General features: G+C 38.0%; 1 protein-coding gene across 5 annotated transcripts in view; it reads left to right on the forward strand.

The window, feature by feature from the left end:
- Nucleotides 1–24,736, forward strand: part of VPS8 (VPS8 subunit of CORVET complex) — a 257,257-nt gene that overhangs the window by 202,578 nt on the left and 29,943 nt on the right. For 3 of the 5 annotated variants that reach the window (XM_072807706.1, XM_072807710.1, XM_072807711.1), the window contains one exon: nucleotides 19,952–20,005. In XM_072807706.1, the coding sequence (XP_072663807.1) occupies nucleotides 19,952–20,005 (54 nt within the window). Of the gene's footprint in view, nucleotides 1–19,951; nucleotides 20,006–20,609; nucleotides 21,098–24,736 lie in introns of those variants that run through there. The other 2 variants (XM_072807707.1, XM_072807709.1) reach the window with 2 other exon arrangements.

Raw genomic sequence — 24,736 nt, forward strand, 5'->3', positions numbered from 1 at the left:
TAGTGATCTCTCCTTTCTCATTCATGATTTTATTAATTTGAGTCTTCTCTCTCTTCTTTTTAATAAGGCTGGCTAATGGTTTATCTATCTTATTAATTCTTTCAAAGAACCAACTCCTGGTTCTGTTGATTTGTTCCACAGTTCTTCTGTTCTCGATTTCGTTGAGTTCTGCTCGAATCTTTATTAACTCCCTTCTTCTCTTGGGTGTAGGATCTATTTGCTGTTTTTTCTCTAGCTCCTTTAGGTGTAAGGTTAGCTTTTGTATTTGAGTTCTTTCCAGTTTTTGAATGGATGCTTGTATTGCGATGTATTTCCCCCTTAGGACTGCTTTTGCTGCATCCCAAAGATTTTGAACGGTTGTATCTTCATTCTCATTAGTTTCCATGAATCTTTTTAATTCTTCCTTAATTTCCTGGTTGACCCTTTCATCTTTTAGCAGGATGGTCCTTAACCTCCACGTGTTTGAGGTCCTTCCAAATTTCTTGTTGTGATTTAGTTCTAATTTCAAGGCATTATGGTCTGAGAATATGCAGGGGACAATCCCAATCTTTTGGTATCGGTTCAGACCCGATTTGTGACCCAATATGTGGTCTATTCTGGAGAAAGTTCCATGTGCGCTTGAGAAGAATGTGTATTCAGTTGAGTTTGGATGTAAAGTTCTGTAGATATCTGTGAAATCCATCTGGTCCAGTGTATCATTTAAAGCTCTCGTTTCTTTGGAGATGTTGTGCTTAGAAGACCTATCGAGTATAGAAAGAGCTAGATTGAAGTCACCAAGTATAAGTGTATTATTATCTAAGTATTTCTTCACTTTGGTTAATAACTTATATATTTGGCAGCTCCCACATTCGGGGCATATATATTGAGGATTGTTAAGTCCTCTTGTTGAATAGATCCTTTAAGTATGATATAGTGTCCCTCTTCATCTCTCACTACAGCCTTTGGGGTAAATTTTAGTTTATCTGATATAAGGATGGCTACCCCTGCTTTCTTTTGAGGACCATTCGAATGGTAAATGGTTCTCCAACCTTTTATTTTCAGGCTGTAGGTGTCCTTCTGTCTAAAATGAGTCTCTTGTAGACAGCAAATAGATGGGTCCTGCTTTTTTATCCAGTCTGAAACCCTGCGCCTTTTGATGGGGTCATTAAGCCCGTTCACATTCAGAGTTACTATTGACAGATACGAGTTTAGTGTCATCATGATATCTATTCAGTCCTTGTTTTTGTGGAATGTTCCACTGAACTTCTTCTTAAAGGGGAATTTTAAGAGTCCCCCTTAAAATTTCTTGCAGAGCTGGTTTGGAGGTCACATATTCTTTTAGTTGCTGCCTGTCTTGGAAGCTCTTTATCTCTCCTTCCATTTTGAATGAGAGCCTTGCTGGATAAAGTATTCTTGGTTGCATGTTCTTCTCATGGAGGACCCTGAATATATCCTGCCAGCCCTTTCTGGCCTGCCAGGTCTCTGTGGAGAGGTCTGCTGTGACTCTAATACTCCTCCCCATAAAAGTCAGGGATTTCTTGTCTCTTGCTGCTTTAAGGATCTTCTCTTTATCTTTGGAATTTGCAAGCTTCACTATTAAATGTCAAGGTGTTGAACGGTTTTTATTGATTTTAGGGGGGGATCTCTCTATTTCCTGGATCTGAATGCCTGTTTCCCTTCCCAGATTAGGAAAGTTTTCAGCTAGAATTTGTTCAAATACATATTCTGGCCCTCTGGCCCTTTCGGCGCCCTCGGGAACACCAATTAAACGTAGGTTTTTCTTCCTCAGGCTGTCGTTTATTTCCCTTAATCTATCTTCATGGTCTTTTAATTGTTTGTCTCTTTTTTCCTCAGTTTCCCTCTTTGCTATCAACTTGTCTTCTATGTCACTCACTCGTTCTTCCACCTCGTTAACCCTCGTCGTTAGGACTTCTAGTTTGGATTGCATCTCATTCAATTGATTTTTAATTTCTGCCTGATTAGCTCTAAATTCTGCAGTCATGAAGTCTCTTGAGTCCTTTATGCTTTTTTCTAGAGCCACCAGTAGCTGTATAATAGTGCTTCTGAATTGGCTTTCTGACATTGAATTGTAATCCAGATTTTGTAACTCTGTGGGAGAGAGGACTGTTTCTGATTCTTTCTTTTGAGGTGAGGTTTTCCTTCTAGTCATTTTGCTCAGTGCAGAGTGGCCAAAAGCAAGTTGTATTGGGAAAAGGAGAAAAAGAGAGGAGAGAAAGAGAAAAAAGAAGAAAAAAAAACGAAAAAGAAAAAAAAAGAGAAAGAAAAAGAAAGGAGAAAAAAGGGGTGGGGGAAGGAAACAAATCAAAAAGCAAAGTAAAACAAAACAGAACAAAAAAAAAAAAAAAAAAAGAACCACGGGGGAGTATCTTCTGATTCTGTGTACTTTAAGCCCCTTGGCTTCTCCTGGAAGTTGTCCGTCTAGCTGGTGTTCTGGGGGAGGGGCCTGCTGTGCTGATTTTCAGGTGTTAGCACTTGGGGGAGCTGCTCTGCCCCTGCCTGGTGCAGGGCTCAGTGGGGGTTGTTTACCCCGTGAGGCCGCAGGAGGAACAACCCCAGTGGTGGGGCCAGCTCTGGAAACCTGGATTCAGCCCCGGCAGGAACTCCGGAGCTCTCCGTCTGCAGGGCCTGGAGGCTCCGGGGCGGGGCCGCTGATCTGCTCAGCTCGGGGCAGGAGCGTCCTCGCTGTCCTGGGCCCTCCCGGCCTCTGCCTGTCCCGGGGGGAGGCGGGATCCTGGGCTGTGTCCCGGCGCCCTGTGCTCCGGGGCCTGCGCTGTTGGATTCGCGCTCCCGGGCCGCGCAGCCCCCTCCGCACGGAGCCTCTTCCTCTGCCCGAGCCCCTCCGAGCTGCTCCCGGGCCGCGCAGCCCCCTCCGCGGAGCCGCCTCCCGAGCCCCCCCCCCGCCCCCCCCCCCCGCCCCGAGCTGCTCCGGTCCCGCCGCCCGCGCTGCAGCCCTTAGGGAGCTCGGCGCACTCTCCTGGGCGCGCAGTTCCTCTGTTACTGTCCCAGGGAGCCCGAGGGCATCCCCGCCCTCCTGGGTCCTGCTCCACCTCCCCGCGAGCCCCTTTCCCCCGGGAAGGTCGGTGCAGCTCCTGCTCCTCCGGGACGGGGCTCTCCTGTCCTGGGGACACTCGCCCCGGCCTCAGCCCGGCTCCTCGCGGGCCCCTCCCCCTTGGACGCCTTTGTTTCATTTCTTTTTTCCCGTCTTCCTACCTTGATAGAAGCGCGAACTCTTCTCACTGTTGCATTCCAGGTGTTCTCTCTTTAATTCTCAGGCCGAATTCATAGATTTTCAGGATAATTTGAAGGTTTTCTAGGTAATTTGGTGGAGACAGGTGATTTGGGGACCCTACTCTTCCGCCATCTTGCCCCTCCCCCCCCATTCAGTATTTAAAGAGCTTCTCCTCTTTGCCCCACATTTTAAAACAGGGATTTAAGAGCAAGAGTAGACATTTTCTGCCCTTAAAAAGCTTAAGATCTAGTTGAACAGGGCGAATGTACACCGATGAGTCCACTGAAGACCCTTTAACAGAGTAAGAGGACAGCAAGTACAAATGCTGTAGTACTAACAGTACCTGTGTGCTAAAGCGTGCAGAGCTGTCACTCTTAAATGGGGCCAGTGGACAAAGTAAATAGACATGTGCTCTGTACATGGTTTTCTCAGCTGGGTGACTTTCTTTAAAGAAACTTTAAAGAACTTCATGTTCTTTTGTTCATTTGAAATTTTTTCATTGCCTTTGGAGTCTGACTAATGGAGTAGATACATTGTTTATTTTATTTTACTAAGATTTTTATTTATTTGACAGAGCAAGAGAGCAAAAGCAGGGGGGAGTAGCAGAGGGAGAGGGAGAAGCAGGCTCCCCACTGAGCAGGGTGCCCAATGCAGGGCTTGATCCTAGGACCTTGGGATTATGACCTGAGCTGAAGACAGACACTTAACTGAGGCACCCAGACGTCACAACTTTTGTTCATTTTACAGCCTTTCTTTTCTTCTTCTTAATCAAGCAGTAATGCAGTTGAACTCTACTGCCTAATAACTTGTGGGAGAACGGAATGTGGCAACACGATGGGCCCAGTGAAGAGGAGGAACAGTTGCTAGCTGCTATGACTTGATCATTATTCTGTTCTCAATTTATTTCTTCTTCAGAGTGAGAAGAAGTGTCACATTTGCTGTTTCTTAATCCTTCCTGGGCCCCCTCCCTGTAGTTGGCTTTAATATCACTTAGTGAAAAGTTGAACCTGTCGATTTTCTCATGGTTTCATCAGCTTTCAGCGCTGTTTTAGAAGTAAACCCAGAAAAGAACTTTGGCTTAGCTTCTTCCAGTTCAGAATTTGTATATTCTGGTGGTAGGCATTCATTTACATTCATCCAGTATGTATGGAACAATGTGTCAGGTACTGTGCTAAGTACCAGGGATACAGTGGTAGACAAGACATTTTATCTTGTAGGATATATGATCAGTGAAGTTATGAACAAATTTTGAGTATATTCTCAAGTTCTTTCTGACGCCAAATATGTGGAATCTTTTCCAACACCAAGTCTGACACTAATTCTGTCAATACCCTGGACACCATCTAGGTGTCCAGTAATTCACTTCTGACACTAACCACCAGGAATTAGCGTCAGATTCCACAGGCCTAAGGATTCATTCACACAAGATTGCCCTTACTTCAAATACCAGTTGCAAATGGAATGCTGCAGTTACCCACCCTTCTGACTTGGCAGATTCCGAGGTTCCCGTGATCAGCCCCCTAATAGTTCGATAATTCACTAGAGTAACTCCTAGAACTTAGGATAATGCTTTACATTTACTTAGGATCCAAGTCAGGAGCAGCCAAATGGAAAAAATACACAGGGCAAGGTATGGAGGGGAGAAGGGTGCTTCCATGTCCTTTCCCACCACCTCAATGTGTTCACCAACTCAAAACGTTGAACCTGGCCATTTCAGAGTTTCTGCAGATGTCTCATTATATAGATGCAGTTGATTAAATCATTGGCCATTGGTAATTAGACTCCATCTCTAGCCCTCTCCCCTCCCCAAAAATTGAGGGGGTAGGTCAGACAGGGATGGTAGAGCTGAATATTCACAACCTGAAGCTACCTAGGGGTCCATGGACACTAGTCATCTCTTTAGCATACAGAAGGCACTCTAACCACTCCAGAGATTCTAAGAGTTTAAGGAGCTATGTACCAGAAACCAGGGACAAAGACCAAATATATATATTTTTTATTATGCCACAAGTATTTGCAGATGAACTATGCTGTATAAGAGCAGATAATGAGTAGACTTAATCAATGTGGGGAATCTTGGAAGGCTTCCTGGAAGTGTCATGTTAGCTGCCCCTTAAGGGAAAAGGGAAGTAAGCTAGACAAATTTAAGTGCAATGGTAGGTGGAAGGAGAGATACCCTAGGCCCAGGGAACAATATAGATAGAAAAAACATAGCATCTCTGCTGTGAAACTAGATGTTGAGCATAATCAGGTCAAGAATATGAGAGAGTGAGCGGTATGAGGTGAGGCTGCTGTGGTAAAAAAGGAATCATATTAATTACTTTCATGTTCGTGCTACAGAAACAGGATACTGTGGGGTTTTAAGGAAGGAAGATTATCTGATCAGAATAGCATTTTTTTTCCAGAGAAGTATTCTTAGAACACTCTATCTGCAGTGTAGAAAATGAATTGAAAGGGAAGTAAGAACAAATGTAAGGAGACCCAAGAATATTGAAATAATTTAGAGGAAATAAGTGGTAACTTGTACTAGAATGATAGAAGTTGGGATGGAGAAAATACTACATATTTGAGATGTGTTTCAGATGTACACAAACATCAAAATAGTTAATATGGTCCCTGCAACCTCATCAGCTGCATCTCAGACCACTCTTTTTTTCATGCTCTCATCCAGTCACATGCAACTTCTAGTTCCATGCTCTTTTCTGCTTCATAGCAGAGATGTTATATTTCAAAGAATTATCAGAGCTTGGTCCTAAATTTGTTGGATGGGGCTGTAAGAGGGAGGAGTAAAAAATAGTACCTAGATTTCTTACTTGAACAACTGATGGATGATGGTACCATTAACTGAGATAGGAAGCAATAAACAAAGAACAGACTTGAGAATAAGAATTGTTGAATTACGAGACTTTGGCAGGACTTTGTAGGTAAAGATGTTCAGTGTGGTTTCCAGATTGAAAATTTTATTAACTAATCATCAAAAATGCTTCCTTATTTGTATTTAGGGAAGGAAAGACAGGTCTTGTGATATCCAGCATGTTTCCAAGCTGAATCCAAATGCAGATGGAAGAACCATTATTTATGTAAATACTTAAGTCACGTCTTGGGGCATTTTAGTTTTTTTCCTCTTTTACATCCTATTCATAAACCAACTTGTGATTGTATACCTATGATTGCTTGGATATTACTAATTAAAGTTTTCTTTCTTTCTAGACAGTCCTCAGCAGCTAAAATACGCCCTTTTTAAAAGCCTTTTTTAAAAAAATAGAATTATGTTTTATGTATATAATTACGTATTTTAATACATATTGACAAACAGTAAAATTTACCTTCCACAAGTTTTACAGTCATCTTTACAATCAAATATAAAGTAATATTATCACCTACTCTTAGATGTCCCTCATATCTCCTTGTAGTCAAGCTTTCCCCTACTCTCTCAGTCCCTGGCAACCACAGATCCATTTTGAGTTATTTGTTAATAGGATACAAGATAAGGATTAGTGTTTGTGTTTTTGGGGGGTTTTTTTGCATGTGTATATCCATTGAATTGCCTTTGTATCTTAGTCAAAAATCCATTGACTATGTATGTATAGGTCTATTTCTTGACTTTCTATTCTTCCATTGATCTATAGATCTATATATCTATCCTTTCTCCAGTACTGTGGCTTTATAGTAAATGTGAATATCAGGTAGTATAAGTTCTCCAACTTTGCTTTTAGTTACATTTGGCTTTTCTAATTCCATTGCTTTTCCATATAAATTTTAAAATCAGCTTATCAATTTCTCCCAAAAAAAGTCATGCTGGGATTTTTTTGGGATTGTTGTAGATCTATTGATCTATCAATTTGGGGAGAGTTAATATTTTAATAATGAGTCTTTCAGTCCATCAACATGGTATATCTATCAATTTATTTCAATCTTTTTTTATTTCACCTGTGTTTTGTAGTTTTTGGCATGTAAATCTTAAATATTTTGTTTCTAAGATTTGTTTCTATAATGACCTTTGATATAGTCCATATTTTACTGTTTTATGTTACACTTTCTAAATTATTGCCAGAATATAGAAATACAACTTACTTTTTGTATATTGACCTTGTGTCTAGTGACCATTGACCTTACAAAGCTTATTTGTTAGTACTAGTATTTTTTAAAATAGATTCTTTGGTATTTTCTACATAGACAATCATATCATATGCAAATAAGGACTTTTATTTCTTCCTCTCCAATCTTACACCTTTTATTTCTTTTTCTTGCCTTATTGCATTGACCTTCAGTATAGTGTTGAACAGGAATGGTGAGAATAAACTTTTTTTGCCTGGTACTGATTTTAGGGGGAAAGTGTTCATTTTTTCATTATTAAGCGTAATGTTAAATACAGACTTTCTGTGTGTAACCTTTATATCATGTTTTAGGAAGTTCTTTTTTATTCTGTGTTTGGCTGAGAATTTGTTCCTAAATGGGTGTTGAATTTTGAAGCCATTTATACAACCTGGTTGCCTTGTAGCCACATCCACACACCTCATACAGTGAACAAAGACAGTAATCTGTTTCACTGATTTTCTTCCTGCCTCTCTCAGGAAGTACCTAGAAAAGGGGAATTATCTTGAAATTGGGCCTACATGTCAAAGGCAGCTTTATTTTTAAGCTATCTGAGGCTACCCCATTCTGGAAGGGAGGAGAGATGACTCAACCTTTTCCTTGTTTAGGAAACTTCAGTCAGATTTTTGGTCAGATCCTCTTGGAAATCTTTGATACTTCCTAATAATGAAGCAGTGATTCTCGAATCATACGGATTTCTTCAATTTTCTTCTAGTTGTCTGTGTCTCTTATTTTTGTTACTAAGTGTAAAAAGATCTAGTAGATTCATAACACAAGGAAAGAGAAAATGAAATTTATCATATATATGCTGTAGATGTGTTTATACTAATCTTCACAATTTTATGAGAGTGATATATTCCCTATTTTACAGCTGATGGAACTATATGTAGCTCAGACCAGGGAGACCAGTATTTGAACTCAATTTGTATGGGATTATCATCACCCCCAGTTTTCCTGACTCCACTCTGTTCTATTTTTAGCATTCTGGCTTTATGGAAACCTGGTAAAGCTGATTTTTAAAATACATCCATACCATATTGCTAATTAAAAGTTCTTACCATGTGTGAGCCATTCCATTTTTAATTACAAGAAAATTAAAAATGCTAATTATGTGATAGCTTTTATTAAATTTTATTTCATGAGGGATCCCTGGGTGGCGCAGCGGTTTGGCGCCTGCCTTTGGCCCAGGGCGCAATCCTGGGCACCTGGGATCGAGTCCCGCGTTGGGTTCCCGGTGCATGGAGCCTGCTTCTCCCTCTGCCTGTGTCTCTGCCTCTCTCTCTCTCTGTGACTATCATAAATAAAACAAAAATTTAAAAAAAAAAAAATTTATTTCATGAAAGTTTTACTTTGTTCAATTAATTTCCTTTGAAAAACCTATCAACTATGGTCATTAAGTTCCTAACCAAAACAAGGAGGAAAACGGAGGAGGCGAGGGGCTCAGTGACTCCAATATCAAGCTGAGTTTGTTTTTTTTGTTTTTGTTTGTTTGTTTGTTTGTTTGTTTTCAAGCTGAGTTTGGCTGTCTACTCCCAGGAGATACTGAATGCATTTGAACCTTCTCACTGCCTCTGTAACATGATCCTTCAGTCAAATCAGTTTTTGTTTCATTCTTTTCCAAATGTGGTAATTTTTTACTTGTTCTGTTTCTGACTTCAGCTCAACAAGATGCAACAGTTACCCACAAAATTATGGTTTTGCTGAATAAGGCCTGTCTTCTTGTGCTCCTTACTTCATTTCTGTTTTGCACAACTAATCAGTATATATAGCAATAAGTGACATATTAGTTGCTTCCCAACAGTATATCTGCACAGACATGATGGGAGTTACTCCCCTAGAAAGTCTGCTCTTTTCTGGAATAACTACTTTTATTTCTTACAAGTGGGAAAAATGACTCAAGTTTCTTTCCTTCCTTATCTCCTCTCCTTGCCTCAGCTTTACAACAGCTCAATCTGAAATGTTTAGATCCACAAATAGACCTTGCAAATCTATGTGATTCTCTATTTTGCTTTCACTTATGTATTACCTACAACAAACTACATTGGAAAAATTAATTTCAACTGAAGTACTTATCATTCTACTGTATTTTCTCAACAAATGTTATTCGTATATAGTATATAATGTAATACTTTTCTTGGGTTATTAAATTTTCTTTGCTTATTTCTTTATTAAATTTATAGTAGCAAATAACCATCTTCATTCACACTGATGAGCAGTAGAAGGAATTAACTTGCTATTCATTTTTAAAATAATTCTTGATCAACAGGCAGCATGTAAATTCAAGGAAACATAACAATATTTACTAGATTGTAGTTTTAACATTATATTATTAACAGGGCTTAGAATTCTTGAGAACTGGTATAAGCTAACACTTTTTTAAATTTTTATTTATTTTGAAGACGGAGCACGTGAGTGGAGGGAGGAACAGAGGGTGAGGGAGAAAGAACCCTCAAACAGACGCACTGAGAAGGGAGCCCAACTTGAGGCTCAATCCCAAGACCCTGAGATCATGACCTGAGCCAAACTCAAGAGTCACTCAACCAACTGAGTACCCCGAAGCTAACACATTTTATATGCCATTAACATTAAAATTGCTGTTCCTTTTAAAACTTAAAAAAACAGCATTTAGAGACTCATAAGAAAGTTTTATAATGTATTGCTTGATATCTTTACAGAGTTGGCTAAATCATCTCTTGTTGGTAGAAAGGCAGATACATTAGTCAAATATCAAAGTGTTTTTTTTTTTTTTTTTCCTAATGGTAAATATCTGAGGAGAAGGAGCTTGGAAATAAACATATAGCCACCTCTTCATCTTTTAATAATCAGAATAGGAAAGAATTAAATAAGCTGATACTTTTCTTGGTACTTGGAGTTTTTTTTAGAGTTATCTAAGAAAAATTTTTTTTTTGTTTTTTTTTTAAGATTTTATTTATTTATTCATGAGAGACACAGAGGGAGGGAGAGAGAGAGAGAGGCAGAGACACAGGCAGAGGGAGAAGCAGGCTCCATGCAGGGAGCCCAATGCGGGACTCCATCCCGGGACTCCAGGATCACGCCCTGGGCTGAAGGCAGGCGCTAAACCGCTGAGCCACCCAGGGATCCCAAGAAAATGTTTTATCTCTTAGAGTAGACTTACAAATAATGTCAGAGGGAAATATTTATAACTTCCAAGAAATTATTCAATAAGTGACATTTATTTGTGCTCACTGGTCATAATTTTCTGTTAATGATTGTCCATTGCTTATTTAGTTTGAATTCCTACTATAAATTAGAGATTTGGTTTACAGGCTGTTTAATGAAATTGGAACACTGGTATTAATGCCTTGTATTCATTTGTCCATTTTTAGAGAATGTTAGTTCCCCGTTATAAACATATTAGATGAAAATTAAATGCTAAACAATGAAATTTCAGTATTTGGAAATAGAAGCATTTCTCAAAAGAGTATGCTATAACTTAAATTTACAAGTTAAATGAGGGTTAATATATCTTAGAAGTACAGAGAGGTGACAGATGATTCTAATTTAAATGAATCTCTTTGAGGAGACTTTTGCTCATTTTTCAGTAATATTGTTACTATATCCTAGTTTTAAGTGATTCATTTGGGCCAAATGCTATATTCTTGAGACTAAATATACATTATTGAACAACTCTCCCCCCAAAACAGAAAATATATTTCCTACCATTATGTAGCTTACCATCTAGGAAGAGAGCTAGACAATAATTAAATTGTAAACAAACTATATCAAATTTGTAATTCCAAATTGTGAAAGCTTGTAAGTGCTATTAGGGCAAAGAATAGAATGTTATGTGAAGAATATCCTGAGGGGAAACCAACTTTGGTTAGGGAGTCTCCATCTGCAGAGGTGATATTTAAGCTAGGATCTGGAAGATAGGAAGGCACCAGCTACGTGAAGACTGTTCCAAGCAAGAGAACAGCAAGCCCAGAGGAACTGAGAAGGGGACTGGCTTGTTTAGGAACTGCAAATAGATGAGTGGCTGGAACAGGGAAACTAAAGGGGGGTGTGTGGCAAGGAATGAGGTTGAAGAGGCAGGTGGGCCATGTCTGGAAGAGCCTGGAAGGTCTGCTGAAGAGTTGACTTTTGATGCTTAAAGTAGTAGGAGACTTTGAAGGGTTTCAAGCCAGGGACTGCTATGATCCATTTACTGTGATTGTAAGAAATGGATAGATAGCCACATCTCTGTGAGCAGCTCTGTCGTCACCACTGCCAGAGTGGGTTAAAAATCAGATACTTAACACCCTGGAAATTGGCTCACTTCCCTTTGACCCAGAAAAAGCTTGCATCAGGAGACCAGAGGATAACAATAGTACCCAAAGAGTGTTTCTAGTCTTTATGTGTAGAGCTAAAGACTTGATGGGAATGTGAGCAAATAACATTTAAAAACTATATCGTTTGGGGCACCTGGGAGGCTCAGTCAGTTAAGCATCTGCCTCCAGCTCAGGTCATAATCAGGCTCCCTGTTCAGTGGGGAGTCTGCTTCTCCCTCTCCCTTTGCCACTGCCCCTGCTTGTGCTCTCTCAACACTCTCTCTCTCTCTCAAATAAATAAAATCTTTAAAAAATATATTTAAAAAAATTGAATGCTATAGAGAATTCAATTGCAAGAAAGAAGAAAAAAATTATATCATTCAGTGAAATATGAAAAATATTCAACTTTACCAGTGAAATACAAATCAACACAGCAATATCATGCCATTTTTTAAAGTTGAACTGGCAAATTTTAAAAAATATACAATAAACTGTCATACATTTCAAAATACATATGCATTTATATTGATAAGGATGTAAAGAGACACTTTATGCATTACTAGTGGGAGTGCGTATTACTACAAGTCTGCAATCCCTTATACAAATCAGATAGGTTTCAGAATTGAGGTTTTTTTTTTTTATTCTGGAATTTGATTTTAGAAGATAATATAGGGACATCAACATCTGACAGGATTCATTTGGAGTTTCTTGGGGGAACATGGGCACCATATATAAAACAGTGGTTCTCAAGATATTGGACATCCAGCAGTGAGGGAGTATGACTCCCGAGAGAAGAGAAACAAATAATATAAGACCTAGCTAGGTTCATCCCTAGCATACAGCCACAGAAAGTTTCCAAGCCCTGGCACAGGGATGGAAAACTGAGGCAGGGCTCAGCAGTCTGAGCTGAGGAGACAGAGCAGGAGTCCAGGGACCAAAGGTGGCTGGAGTTGACAGAACAGAGTATGGACAGGAAAGAGCTCCCCTAAGGAGCCCCAGAGATCTGCAGAAGACAACTTTCCATCTTAAGTTGAATACTGTGCACCGTGTGAGGAAATAGTACACTCAAGGCCAGAAGAACTACACAGAAGGATTAGAGATAGCAGTGCCCCAGATTCACACAGAGCCAGCCTGGAACACTGCATACTTCACAAGGCAGCACTGAGTACTAAGTCCTACCTTAACCTTAGTATTGGGGTAGAAGTTAATTCTAGACCAACTGCTGTCTTGATCCCATCTAACAAAGCTTAAACACAAAACCTGAAAAAGATCAAATTATTTCCAAGTACTTTCATAAGTTTATTTTTATTGTAGTAATCTGTATATCCAAATATACAGGTTTGAACTCATGACCCTGAGATGAAGAGTCATAGGCTCTTCCCGCTGAGCCAGCCAGGCGCCCCAAATTATTTCCAAGCATTTTAACCACATCCCAGAACAAAGTTCAAGAATATGTTAAGGATTACAAAAGCATTTTACCCAACAAGGTGAAATTCACAATGTCTGGCATTTGATCAAGAAAGCAGGAAAAATACAAGTCATAAAGAGGAGGGAAAAAATCAACTATATGACATTCTGGAGAAGGCAAAACTATGGAGGCAGTAAAAACATCAGTGGTTGCCAGGAGCTAGCAAGGAGAGTGGACTAGGGGATGAATAAATGGAACACAGAGACTTTTCAGACAGTGAAAATACTCCGTATAATATTATAGTGGTGGACATATGTCATTATGCATTTGTCCAGACCCACAGAAGGCACACCACCAAAAGCAAACCCTAATATAAACTGTGGACTTGGGTGATGGTGATGTGTCAGTGTAATGTGTCATCAGTTGTAGCAACTGTACCCTTTTGGTAAGGGATGTGGATAACAGGGGAGGCATTGTGTGGGTGGAAGCATAGGGTGTATGCAGTATTTCTGGACCTTCCTCTCAGTTTTGCGAGGAACCTGAAACTGCTCTAAAAAATTGTCTTTAAAAAAATTAGTCCATTGAAACAGACCCAGAAATGGCACAGATGATAGAATTAGTAAACAAGAACGTTAAAGTTATTATAAATTGTAGTCCATGTGTTCAAGAAACTAGAGGAGAGACTAGACATATTTGATAGAGATGTGGAAGTTATAAAGTCAATAGAAATCTAAAGATGAAAACTGCCATGTCTGAGCTGAAGAGCATACTGGATGGGACTAACCATTTAACAGACATAGCAGAAGAAACAATTAGTGAACTTGAATATACAGAACAGAAATTTTCCAAATCAAACACAGAAAAAAAAAGGCTGGAAAGAAATGAATAGAGCAGCAGTCAGCTATGGAACAACTTCAGATTGCAAAATACACCTGTAATTGGAGACCTGGAGGAAGTAGGGGTAGGAGTTGTACAGAAAAAGTATTTGAAGAAAGTAATACAGAATTCCAATTTTGGGAATGGCAGGGTAACCTGTATCAGACAGCCTTTCTGCTAAACAATTTTAAGTTCCAAACAAAGTATGAAGAAATATTGTTTAGCAAGCAAGCAGAAGTTTCTGGCTGACTTCTCAAAAAAAAAAAAAAAAATGTCATCTTTGAAGTTCCCAAAGAAAGGTAATATCACATACATTGTTATTATAGAACATTTCCAATGGGGTCTAGGGCAGCATCCCATAATATGTGGGATAAATAAGGACTATAAATAGCCTTACTTCACTTCAGGTCAGGTTTTGCTCTCAGTGCCAAAAGCTTTAAAAAAATTTTTTTTTGTTTTCGAGTTTTTGGGATTTCTGAATTCTAGGAAAAGTGTTGTGGATCCATCTTCTTTGTCAGGAGAAAAATTGCCAATATGTATTTTTAAATGTCCTACACCCTTTGAAGCAGGGACTTATGTGTGCAACGGAAATAACACTTTAATTTTAAATTAAAAATATTTGAAAACAACCTAAATGTCCTAATAGCCTTCTAGTAGTTGGTGAAATTAGTTATGGTATATCTATGCAATGAAGGGACTGCTTAATAAGAAAATCATGTTGTAGAAGAATATAGATATGGTGAAATAAACATTTTCAACAGGGAACATGGAAAGATCACAAAATGCTATGATTCCAAATGTTAATAGTAGTTATTGCTGTGCAATCATGTTGTGATTTTTATTTCGTTTTGCTTTTTAGTATTTTCTAAATTTCTACTATGAACATACATTCCTTTTGTAATCAGGACAATCAAGGCTTGTTAAAAAAAAGTGATAAGGAAGTATTCCTATTGCTATTAAACTTCAGATCACATTGCTTCTCTAAGTCAGAAATCATTAACAAAGACCACAAAAGTTTAGCATTATTAAGCTTAATATGTCATCCATATCCCCAGATCTAGTGTCTGCACACCTGGATTTAAAGTGCCTCTTTCAAGCTGCATTGCCTGAGGCATTTCCAGAAGGAATCCTGTTAAATGAAAAATAAGACCTTTCATGAACGATGCTGAACCATTTCTGTTGCCACTTCAAACACTCTCTAACTTAATCTCCAGAGAACAGCTTTCTCAGATAAATTGTCCAGCATTATATCTAGTTCTTGGCTTGTTTTTAAAAATCTGCAGATTCTTTCATGAGGTCATTTTTTAAGCTTAAATATCTACTTTGCTTTGAAAATCTATTTTCTCCCTTTTCAAAAAGAACATACCAGGAGTTAAAATTGGATCTTGTTTAGCAAGCTACATCATACATCTGGAGTGAATTCCAGAGTATTAATGTCATGGTATGTTAAAGCAAAGACTGTCAAGTCTAATTTTTGCAGACCTGCTAAAACCAAAAGGACAGTCTGAACAGCCAGCAGTTTCAACCTCTGAGCTGAGGTATGTTTTCTAAAGTTATTCTGAAAGTCAGAGGAGAAAGGAAAAAAGAAAAAAAAAAAAAAAAAAGGCTGCAACATGGTCCTTTTGAATAGCGTGGTGCCACAGTGATAGAAAATGTCATCATCATATGTACTAGAGGCTCTTAGAATTAGACTGTCAGAATTGAAGGGACTGGAGAACTTGAATCCAATTATTTGCTTAGTACCTCTGCTACATCATCCTAGACTGATCCTATCTACTGTCTGTTGAACTGCTTGCAATAGGATTATATTTTTCCTTGTAAACTAGTAAGTCGATTTTCTAATTTCAGATATTAATCTCTGTGTACTTCATATTTACTAGAATTCAGTGGTGAAACCATGTGGACTTGGCATTTTAAGAGACAATTAGATAAGATTAAATTTCCTTAATAAATATAGGGTCATTCATATTCCCTGTTTCATCTTGGGTCTGTGTTTATAAGTTGTTTTTCAAGGAACATGTCCTTTTAATTTGTCACATTTGGGGCACCTGGGTGCCTCAGTCTGTTAAACATCCGACTCTTCATTTAATGGTTGTGATCCCAGTGTCTCCAGATCAGTCTCTGCACTGGGTATGGAGCCTGCTTAAGATTCTCTCTCTCCCTCTTCCTCTGCCTCTCCCCTCCCTAAAAAAAATGTCAAATTTATTGAGATAAAATTATTCATAATAGCCTCTTTTAAATGTGTGTATTACAGTATGTAGTAATATATCTTTCATTGCTGATACTGATTTATTCTCTTGATTAATCTAAATAACAGTCTTTTTGATATTTTCAAAGAACCAACTTTTGGCTTTGTTAATTTTCTCTAGTGTTCTGTTTGATTTCTTTTGATTTCTTTCTCCTTATTTCCTTCTTTTTTACTTAGTTTGGTTTTACTTTTTTCCTAGCTTGTTAAATTGGAAGCAAAGGTCCTTCATTTTAAGCCTTTCTTATTCTCCAGTATAGTATAAAAAGCTGTAAATTTCTTCCTCTAAGCACTGTTTTAACTGATCCTACAGATTTCTCTAAATGCTTTATTAAAGTATAACTGATGAAATAAATTACATGTACATAAAGTGTACCAATATGTATGTATCCTTGAATCCATCACTACAATCAAGATACTGACCCTGTCACTACTAAAAACTTACTCAGTTTCTCCCTTCTATACCCAGGTAACCATCAGTTGGCTTTCTGTTAAAATAGATTAATTAGCATTTTCTAGAATTTTAGATAAATGGAACCATCAGTAAGTAGACTTTTTTGATCTGTCTTCTTTCTCTTAGCATAGTTATTTAAGACTCATCCATGTTGTTGTAAGAGTTCATTTCTTCTTACTGCTGAGTAGTATTTCGATTTAGTGCATATACCATGATGTGTTTATTATATCACCTGTTGATATTAAGTGTTTCTGGCTGTCCAGTTTCTGGCTGTTAAAGATCAAGTTGTTTTGAAGATTTGTGTTTAAGTCTTTGTATGGACATATACTTTCATTTCTCTTGGGTAAATACTTTTGGAATGGAATCATTGACAAATATGGCAAATGTGTGTTTATCATCTTAAGAAGCTACCAAACTGCTTTCCAAAGTGGATGTACCGTTTTAGTCTCCTACCAGCATTGTACGAGGGCTCCAATTCCTCCACATTCTAGGTACAGTCTTTTTGGTTTCAACTACTCTAGTAGGTATCTCAACTGTGTTTTTAACTTGCATTTTGTGAATGACTAATGGTGTTGAGCATCTTTTCTTGTGCTTATTGGCTGTACTTTTAGAGAAATATTCCAAGTCCTTTGCTCAGTTTTTGATGGGGTTTTTTGGAAAAAAAATTTTGTTGTTAAGTTTTAAGAGTTCTCTGTATATTCTGGATACCTAATTCCTTATTTTGGATATTTGTCCCATGTCATTTGCAAATATTTTCTTCCATTTGATGAGTTGCTTTTTTACTATATTTCTAAGTGTCCTTTGGTATACAAAAGTTCTTAATTTTGATGCAGTCCAGTTTGTCTATTTTTTTGTTAATTGTCACTTATGCCTTTGGTGTCATCTTTAAGACATCATTGCTAAATCCAATGTCATGAAACTTCCCTGTGTTTCCTTCTAAAGAATTTTATCGTTTTAGCTTTTGCATTTAGGTCTGTGATCCACTTTGAATTTTTATATATGGTGTAAGGTAAAAGTCTAACCTTATTCTTTTGCATATGGATATCTAGTTTTTTAGCACCATTTTTTGAAAGGACTATTCTTTCCTCAACTGAATGGTCTTGATGGTATCCTTGTCAAAAATCATTTGACCTTATACATGAAGCTCTATTTCTGGTCTTTCTATTCCATTGGTCTGTATTTCTTTATCATAGTAACACAATTCTGATTACTGTAGCTTTGTAGTAAGTTTAGAAATTAGGAAGTGTAAGGACTCCAACATTGGTCTTTTTTAAGACTGTTTTGGCTATTTAGGGTTCCATATGAATTTTAGGATGGATTTTTCTCTTTCTGCTACAGTGCCACTGGGATTTTGATAGGGATTGCCTTGAATTTATAGAATGCTTTGGATAGTGTGGACATCTTAACAAGTCTTCCAAACCAGGAATACAGGATGTTTTCTTTTTATCTTTGTCTCCCCTAATTTTTTCGGCAACAGTTTATAGTTTTTAGTGTACAAATCTTTTGCCCTCCTTGGCTAAGTTTATTCCTAAGTATTTTATTCATTTTGGTGCTGATGTAAATGGAACTGTTTTCTTAATTTCCTTTTCTGATTGTTCATTGTTAGCTGTGGGTTTTTTTATACACGGCTATTATCATATTGAGGTAGTTTGCTTCTAATCCTAGTTTATTGAGTGTTTTTGTCATGAAAAGGCAAAGAATTTTTCTGCATTGATTGAGATGATCATGTCAGGGTTTTTTCCCTTAATTCTCTTAATCTAAGTGTCACATTTATTGATTTGTACATGTTGAAGCATCTTTGCATTCCAGGGATAAATCCCACTTGATCATGGTGTATGATCCTTTTAATATGTTGTAGAATTCTGTTTGCTAGTATTTTGTTGAGGATTTTCCATCTTTGTTCATCAGGGATGTGGGCCTGTAATTTTCTTTTCTCATAGTGTCCGTGTCTGGCTTTGATATAAGGTAATACTGACCTCCTACAGTGAGATTGCAAGTGTTCCCTTCTCTTTAATTTTTTGGGAGAGTTTGAGAAGGATTGGTGTTAATTCTTTGAACCGATGGTAGAATTCACCAGTGACGTTGTCTGGACCTGGGAGGCTTTTGATTACTGATTCAGTCTTCTTACTAGTTGTTGGCTATTCAGATTTTCTGTTTCTTTATGACTCATTCTTGGTAGATTGTGTGTTTCTAGGATCTAATTTCCTTTTGATTTCTTCTTTAACCCTTGGGTTATTTAAAAATGTTACTTAGTTCCTAAATATTTGGGAAGTAACTTTCTGTTACTGAGTCTAATTTATTTCCATTGTTACCAGAGAACTTTCCTTAGTATGACTTGGATCTGTTTAAATGTATTGATAATTATTTTATTGAGACAAAATAGTCTGCGTAGGTAAGTGGTCCATGTACACCTGAAAAAATATGTATTCTGCTTTTGCTGGGTGGAGTGTTCTATAAATGTCCAACTGATCTAGTTAGTTAATTGTATTGTGTGAATCTTCTAAATCCTTTCTGAGTATCTGCCTACTTTTCTCCAACATATTAAGAGATAGTGGTATGGAAATCTCTGACTATACTTATTCTCCTTTCAATTCTATCAATTTTTACTTCATGTATTTTTAAGGTATTAGATGCATAGATATCCAGGATTGTGTGTCCTCCTGATGAATTGACCCCCTTATTATTATTATTAAATGATCTTCTTTATCCCTGGTAATAGTCTCTGCTCTGAAATCTAGTGTGCTAGCATAGTATATCTTTGCAATTCTTTTGCTTGTAACCTATTTGTGCCCTTACCTTTAAAATAGTTTTTGCAGGTAACATTGAGTCTTGCTCTTTTTTCGGATCTGACAATCTCTTTCAACCCTCAAATATTTCAAGATATCCCTATACCACCAGTCTTCTTCTTGAACTAAATATCCTTTTATTATGGTTTGACCAATACTTTTTCTAAATCTTTTACTATTTTATCACATTCTCTTGTGCATGTCTTGCTTAAAAGGGGTAATTTATCACAAAGGATACTTTGAGTTGGCCTCTGCGAGAAATACTGAGTATTGCATATTGCGTCGGTTGATTAACATTGTCAACAAAGATCTGTATCTATTTGGTTCCTCACCATTCAGTTGAAACCAGTCTGTACCATCTGTTCCAGACTTTTCTTACCCTACTCATATTTTTATCTTGGCTAACTATTGACTTTTGATCTCCAGAAAAGTTTCAAAGCAACTTAACAAAAAAAAGTCTATTCATTGTTCCTCTGAAAATGTCTGTTTTATCTCAGTTATACCAATTCTAGTTGAGTTATTTTGAGTATGGGTCAAATAAAACTAGATTATAACTAAGAGGATATTAAAGTGTTTGCCTTTTATTCTAGGTAAAAATGTCTCCTCCTTGTCATCCATCCAAAGGAGATTCTACTGTTAAGAAGGTGAGTTTTTAAAAATTTTATTACATTTTTACTTTAATTCCAGTATAGCTAACATAGTTATATTAGTTTCAGGTGTACCATATAGTGATTCAACACTTCCATACATCACCCAGTGCTCATCATGACAAGTGCACTCCTTAATCCCCATCACCCATTTCACCCTTCCCCACACTCACCTCCCCTTTGGTAACCATCAGTTTGTTCTCTATAGTTAAGAATCTGTTTCTTGGTTTGTCTTTTTTTTTTTTTTTCCTTTGCTCATTTCTAGAAGATCAGTTTTAAAGATACAAACCCACCTTCCTCCTTTTGTGTGTTTATTCTCCTCTGTTGAACAATTTTCTCAAAAATGCAATGATTTTTTAATCACCTTAATGCCACCAAAGGTATTTCTGATTGGAAGCCTTTATGACATATTACCAGAATCCCTTGGCTCTCTAGGAAGCCACATGGGGGGTTGGGCCTACCATCAGTCTCCTGGCAACTGAGAACTTTCATTGTTCTAGAATTCCCATCCTCTTTACCAGGTGGGTATCGTGATCAGTGAGTGGTAGTAGGTGAAAGATATTATAAGGAGGCTAGTCTAATATATTCTCTTTCCCTCCAGACAGCTGTGCTCAAAGAAAACTGGCCCAAGATATTAGCGTTCCATACTGCATAAACAAGTGCTCAATAAATACTTGTGGGATGGAACCCCCCCTCTGCCACTTCAATCCCTGACTGTAAACTTTGTAGCACAGAAAGAGTATGAGTCTGTCAATTGAGCAATTCTCAGATGATGTCAAGAGAACCGCTAAAATCCTTTTCTATATACAGCTGCAACAGTGCAGTTGAAATGTGGTAAACAAGCTGACATTTTTACTGTTCTCTTTTACCACTTTTATTTTTCTGACAGTTGAAGTATCCCTGGATGTAGGTTTTCTTTTCTTGCCCTTTTTATAATTTCAGTCAGCATCCATGTCAGTGAAGAATTGTAGAACAAAAATAACAACCTGCTAGCTGTGTTAACTATCAGCAGGTTCTAGCTTCAAAGCACTGTGCCGGAAATGGGTCCCTTTTCTCTGCCTGTAGAATCCCCTGAAATGGTTTTAAAAGAAAAAAAGAATAAAAATAAAATCTGTTATCCGAAAAGCCTTATTACATGCTGCCCAGGAAAATCTCTTCCATTTTTGTCAGGACTGCAAGGCCAGGCCAACTGAGGCGATGTTTGCTACCACCTGGAACCATCACACTGTGAGGGAGTGGGGGGCTGGAGGTACAAGGCACCTGCTCACTCTCCGTAAACAGAGGAGGAAATTGGAATCCAGAGGGAGATTTTTTTTGCTTTCAAGTGTTAGCTGTGGACACTTCTAAAGTAGAGGTTAAAAACATGCTTTCGATTCAACCAGACATGAGTTTAAAGATTGACTCTTGTGCTTATTGATCTGAATAACTTTTTTTTTTTTTTTTTAGATAAGGAGAGAGGGAAAGTGGAAGGGCAGAAGGAGAGGGAGAGAGAGAATCTTAAGCAGGTTCCACACTCAGTGTGGAGCCCAGGGCAAGGCTGGATCTCACAACCCTGAGATCATAACCTAAGCCAAAATCAGGAGTCAGATGCCTAACCGACTGAACCACCCAGGTGCCCCTAGTGGAGCCTCTCTGCTTCCTTTACTGTAAATGATAGTGCTGCCTCTCAGAAGTATCCTGAAAATTAAACAAGATACTATATGAGGGCCTAATACTGTGTTTGACACACAGCTAAGTACCTGGTAAATTATTGACACATAGTAAGGACTCAGGTATTACTGAAACTAATGTTAAAACACACATCCCCCAATCTTAGTTAGATATGCTGTCATTTTATTATTGCTACTTTGTATTGTTGTCCATTCAGCAAGTATTTCTTTATGTAGACACTGAGTTAAGGGACTACAGAGATGAAAAACACAGACTTTGTTCTCAAGGATCTCAGCACTTATTGGGAAGGTGGACATGTAAACTGACAATTACCATACAGTTTGACACATGCCATGGAAAGTGCACAGGTACACAAGAGCACAGAGGAGAGGCTGATTGGGGATGACTAAGTGGACTTAATATGACTCTTATGTTCTTATGGTAAAAAGTGCAATGAAGAAGTTTGAGAAATACTTAGCTCCTCCCCTCAAGCTTTGTTACTAGATTATAATGAAAGCAAATCCTGCCATAATTAAAGGTGTTTATTAAATACTCATTTAGAAATAGATTCATATAACCTATTTCAACTTGGTAATGACCTAGCTCTTTGTCATTTTAGGTGTCTGACCACTATCAGGGGTGTAGCAATGTTACATAGGTAGGATTCTCCTACTCTTGTAATCAGCATCAGACAAACTGAAATTTTCAAAGCCAGTGACTACACATAGATGGCCCCAGGTGGCTTTCCTAAGTGATCAGGTGCAGACTTATTCACTGTCCATGCAAGAATTGGCATGATCTGGTTTCTAAAATATTTTATTCAGGAGATAGATACATATATTCAAGGACCTTTTATTTTTGAGAGCCCATCACTCATGTTTACCATTCTGATTAACAAGACATTAATTTCACCAATAGAAAAATTTCTGGATTCTTGGACCTAACGAGCAAAATTTTAGCTATTGGTCAGTAATAAATAGCCAAAGGACTTTTTAGTAGCTGCTTTTGGGAATTCATGTCTCTACATTGAAGCCTAAACTTAAATAGCACCTACTTAATATCACACTGTTATGATGTCTAGGATAATTTTAAAATACATTTCAAAACAGGTGCCTCTCCCAGACTAAGTAGTCAGGGAAGGCTTCTTAAAAAAAAAATAAGGCTTGATCTAGCCTTGAAGCACAAGGGAAAAGGTGTTCCAGGTAGACATGTTGAGTATAGGACACTTCAGAAATGGGGGTGGTTCTATATCTCTTAAATATGGTAGCATGCAGAGGTCTGGTGAAATGAATGGGAATCCATATTACAAAGAGCCCTATTTTGTGAAGCTTGCTTTTTATCTTGAGCATGAGGGTTTCTGTCAAAGGTGATATTAAAGGCAAAAAAAGCAATCAGAAGAATAGACAGTGTCCAGGCAAGAAAAAGGTCCTGAATCTGTGCTGAATTAATGGATGGAATGAAGAGATGAGGTAGATTCAAGTATTTTTTCTCCCCCAAAACTCTGACACCTTTAAGTGTGAACCAGGTGTCCTTCCTTTTCTGAGCTCTCTCTTGTAACACCCTGAACTGGTGCTCACCTACCAACATATTCACCTGGCTGTGTTGAAATTACCTCTTTATTTATATATATGCCTCATTTAAGACTAATATGCCTCAGGAAGACAGCCATGGCATCAGACTTGGTATCCCTAAGTGTAGAACCATTAGTTGTCAAGTGAATGAGAGATACATGAAACAGATTCCATTGGACTTCATAGCTATTTATGGGAAGTGAAAGGAAAAAGAATTGTCTGGGCCTAAATAAACAGAGAAAGAACAAATGAAACATCATTACTGTCCCAGGCTTATATTCCTAGCATAGTCAGTCCCTTGCTGTTTGAGCTACATCAGCAGTAATCTGAGTGAGACCAATGTGAAACTCAGTACCTAATTGGTACTTCCCTAGTTGTGTATGTATTTTTGTGTGTTCATATATATATAGACATGTACATGTATATTCTGGTTATCATCCTGGAGCTACATTGTCAAAGTTGCATTGACAGATGGAGGCACCAGCAGTGTGTCTGTTGAACAGTTGACTGCCAAAGTGACATGTGTAAGAAACACAAAAGAGCAGTAGTATTCTTGACTGGAGCCAAAGATTCTCTGTTGACCAATAACCAAAGAAAGTGTTTGGCGACTGTGTTGTCAGTATTGGCTCTGTCAAGAGCTGGATGCAAGTGCTGAGGAAACAGAAGCCATGTTCTGTAGGTTCTGCTTAACTTCCTGAGATAGATGTCTCATGAAGGAGTCGTTCTTCCACTCTGCTGTCACCTGTCAGAATCTAGCAAATTCCATGAGCATACGTACATAACATCTTTTGCAGCACAAGCTTTTGCATTTTATTCTTCTCTGGATTAGAAATACTTGTTGTAAAAAAAAAAAAAAAAAAAAAAGAAATACTTGTTGTATATTACATGTGGCATACAAAATTTGTGTGTAATGTTTATCTTATACATAAGATTTCTTCTTAAGGGGCTCTGATAACTTCAATAACAGAAGATACACATGCTTCTCTAGCGCTTGTTCAGTGTTTGATCATGGATGGCCAGAAATTTAAAAATCAGGAAGCATTTTTCTAAGATAAAAGTTACTGTAGGGATCCCTGGGTGGCGCAGTGGTTTGGCGCCTGCCTTTGGCCCAGGGCGTGATCCTGGAGACCCGGGATCGAATCCCACATCGGGCTCCCAGTGCATGGAGCCTGCTTCTCCCTCTGCCTGTGTCTCTGCCTCTCTCTCTCTCTCTCTGTGACTATCATAAATAAATTTTTTTAAAAATGTGTTAAAAAAAATTACTGTAAAAGTCCCTTGCAATTAACTCACTAGAACAAAATTGGAGATGTTGATGATGTTTGAGGTGATAAATGAGTTTAGAGAGTTAGTTGAAGGCAGCATAAAAAAAAACCACCCAGCTCTGATGCATCTTTTCTCAACTACTAAAGAAACACCAGCCCGGAATTTGCAAAGTTAGGATTATTACATGCATTGTAACCAGAGAAAGCAATTTTCTTACACCTCAATCACAAAGGCATCGTTATAC

The sequence above is a fragment of the Canis lupus genome, chromosome 31, assembly GCF_048164855.1.
Source record: "Canis lupus baileyi chromosome 31, mCanLup2.hap1, whole genome shotgun sequence".
Lineage (NCBI taxonomy): Eukaryota > Metazoa > Chordata > Mammalia > Carnivora > Canidae > Canis > Canis lupus.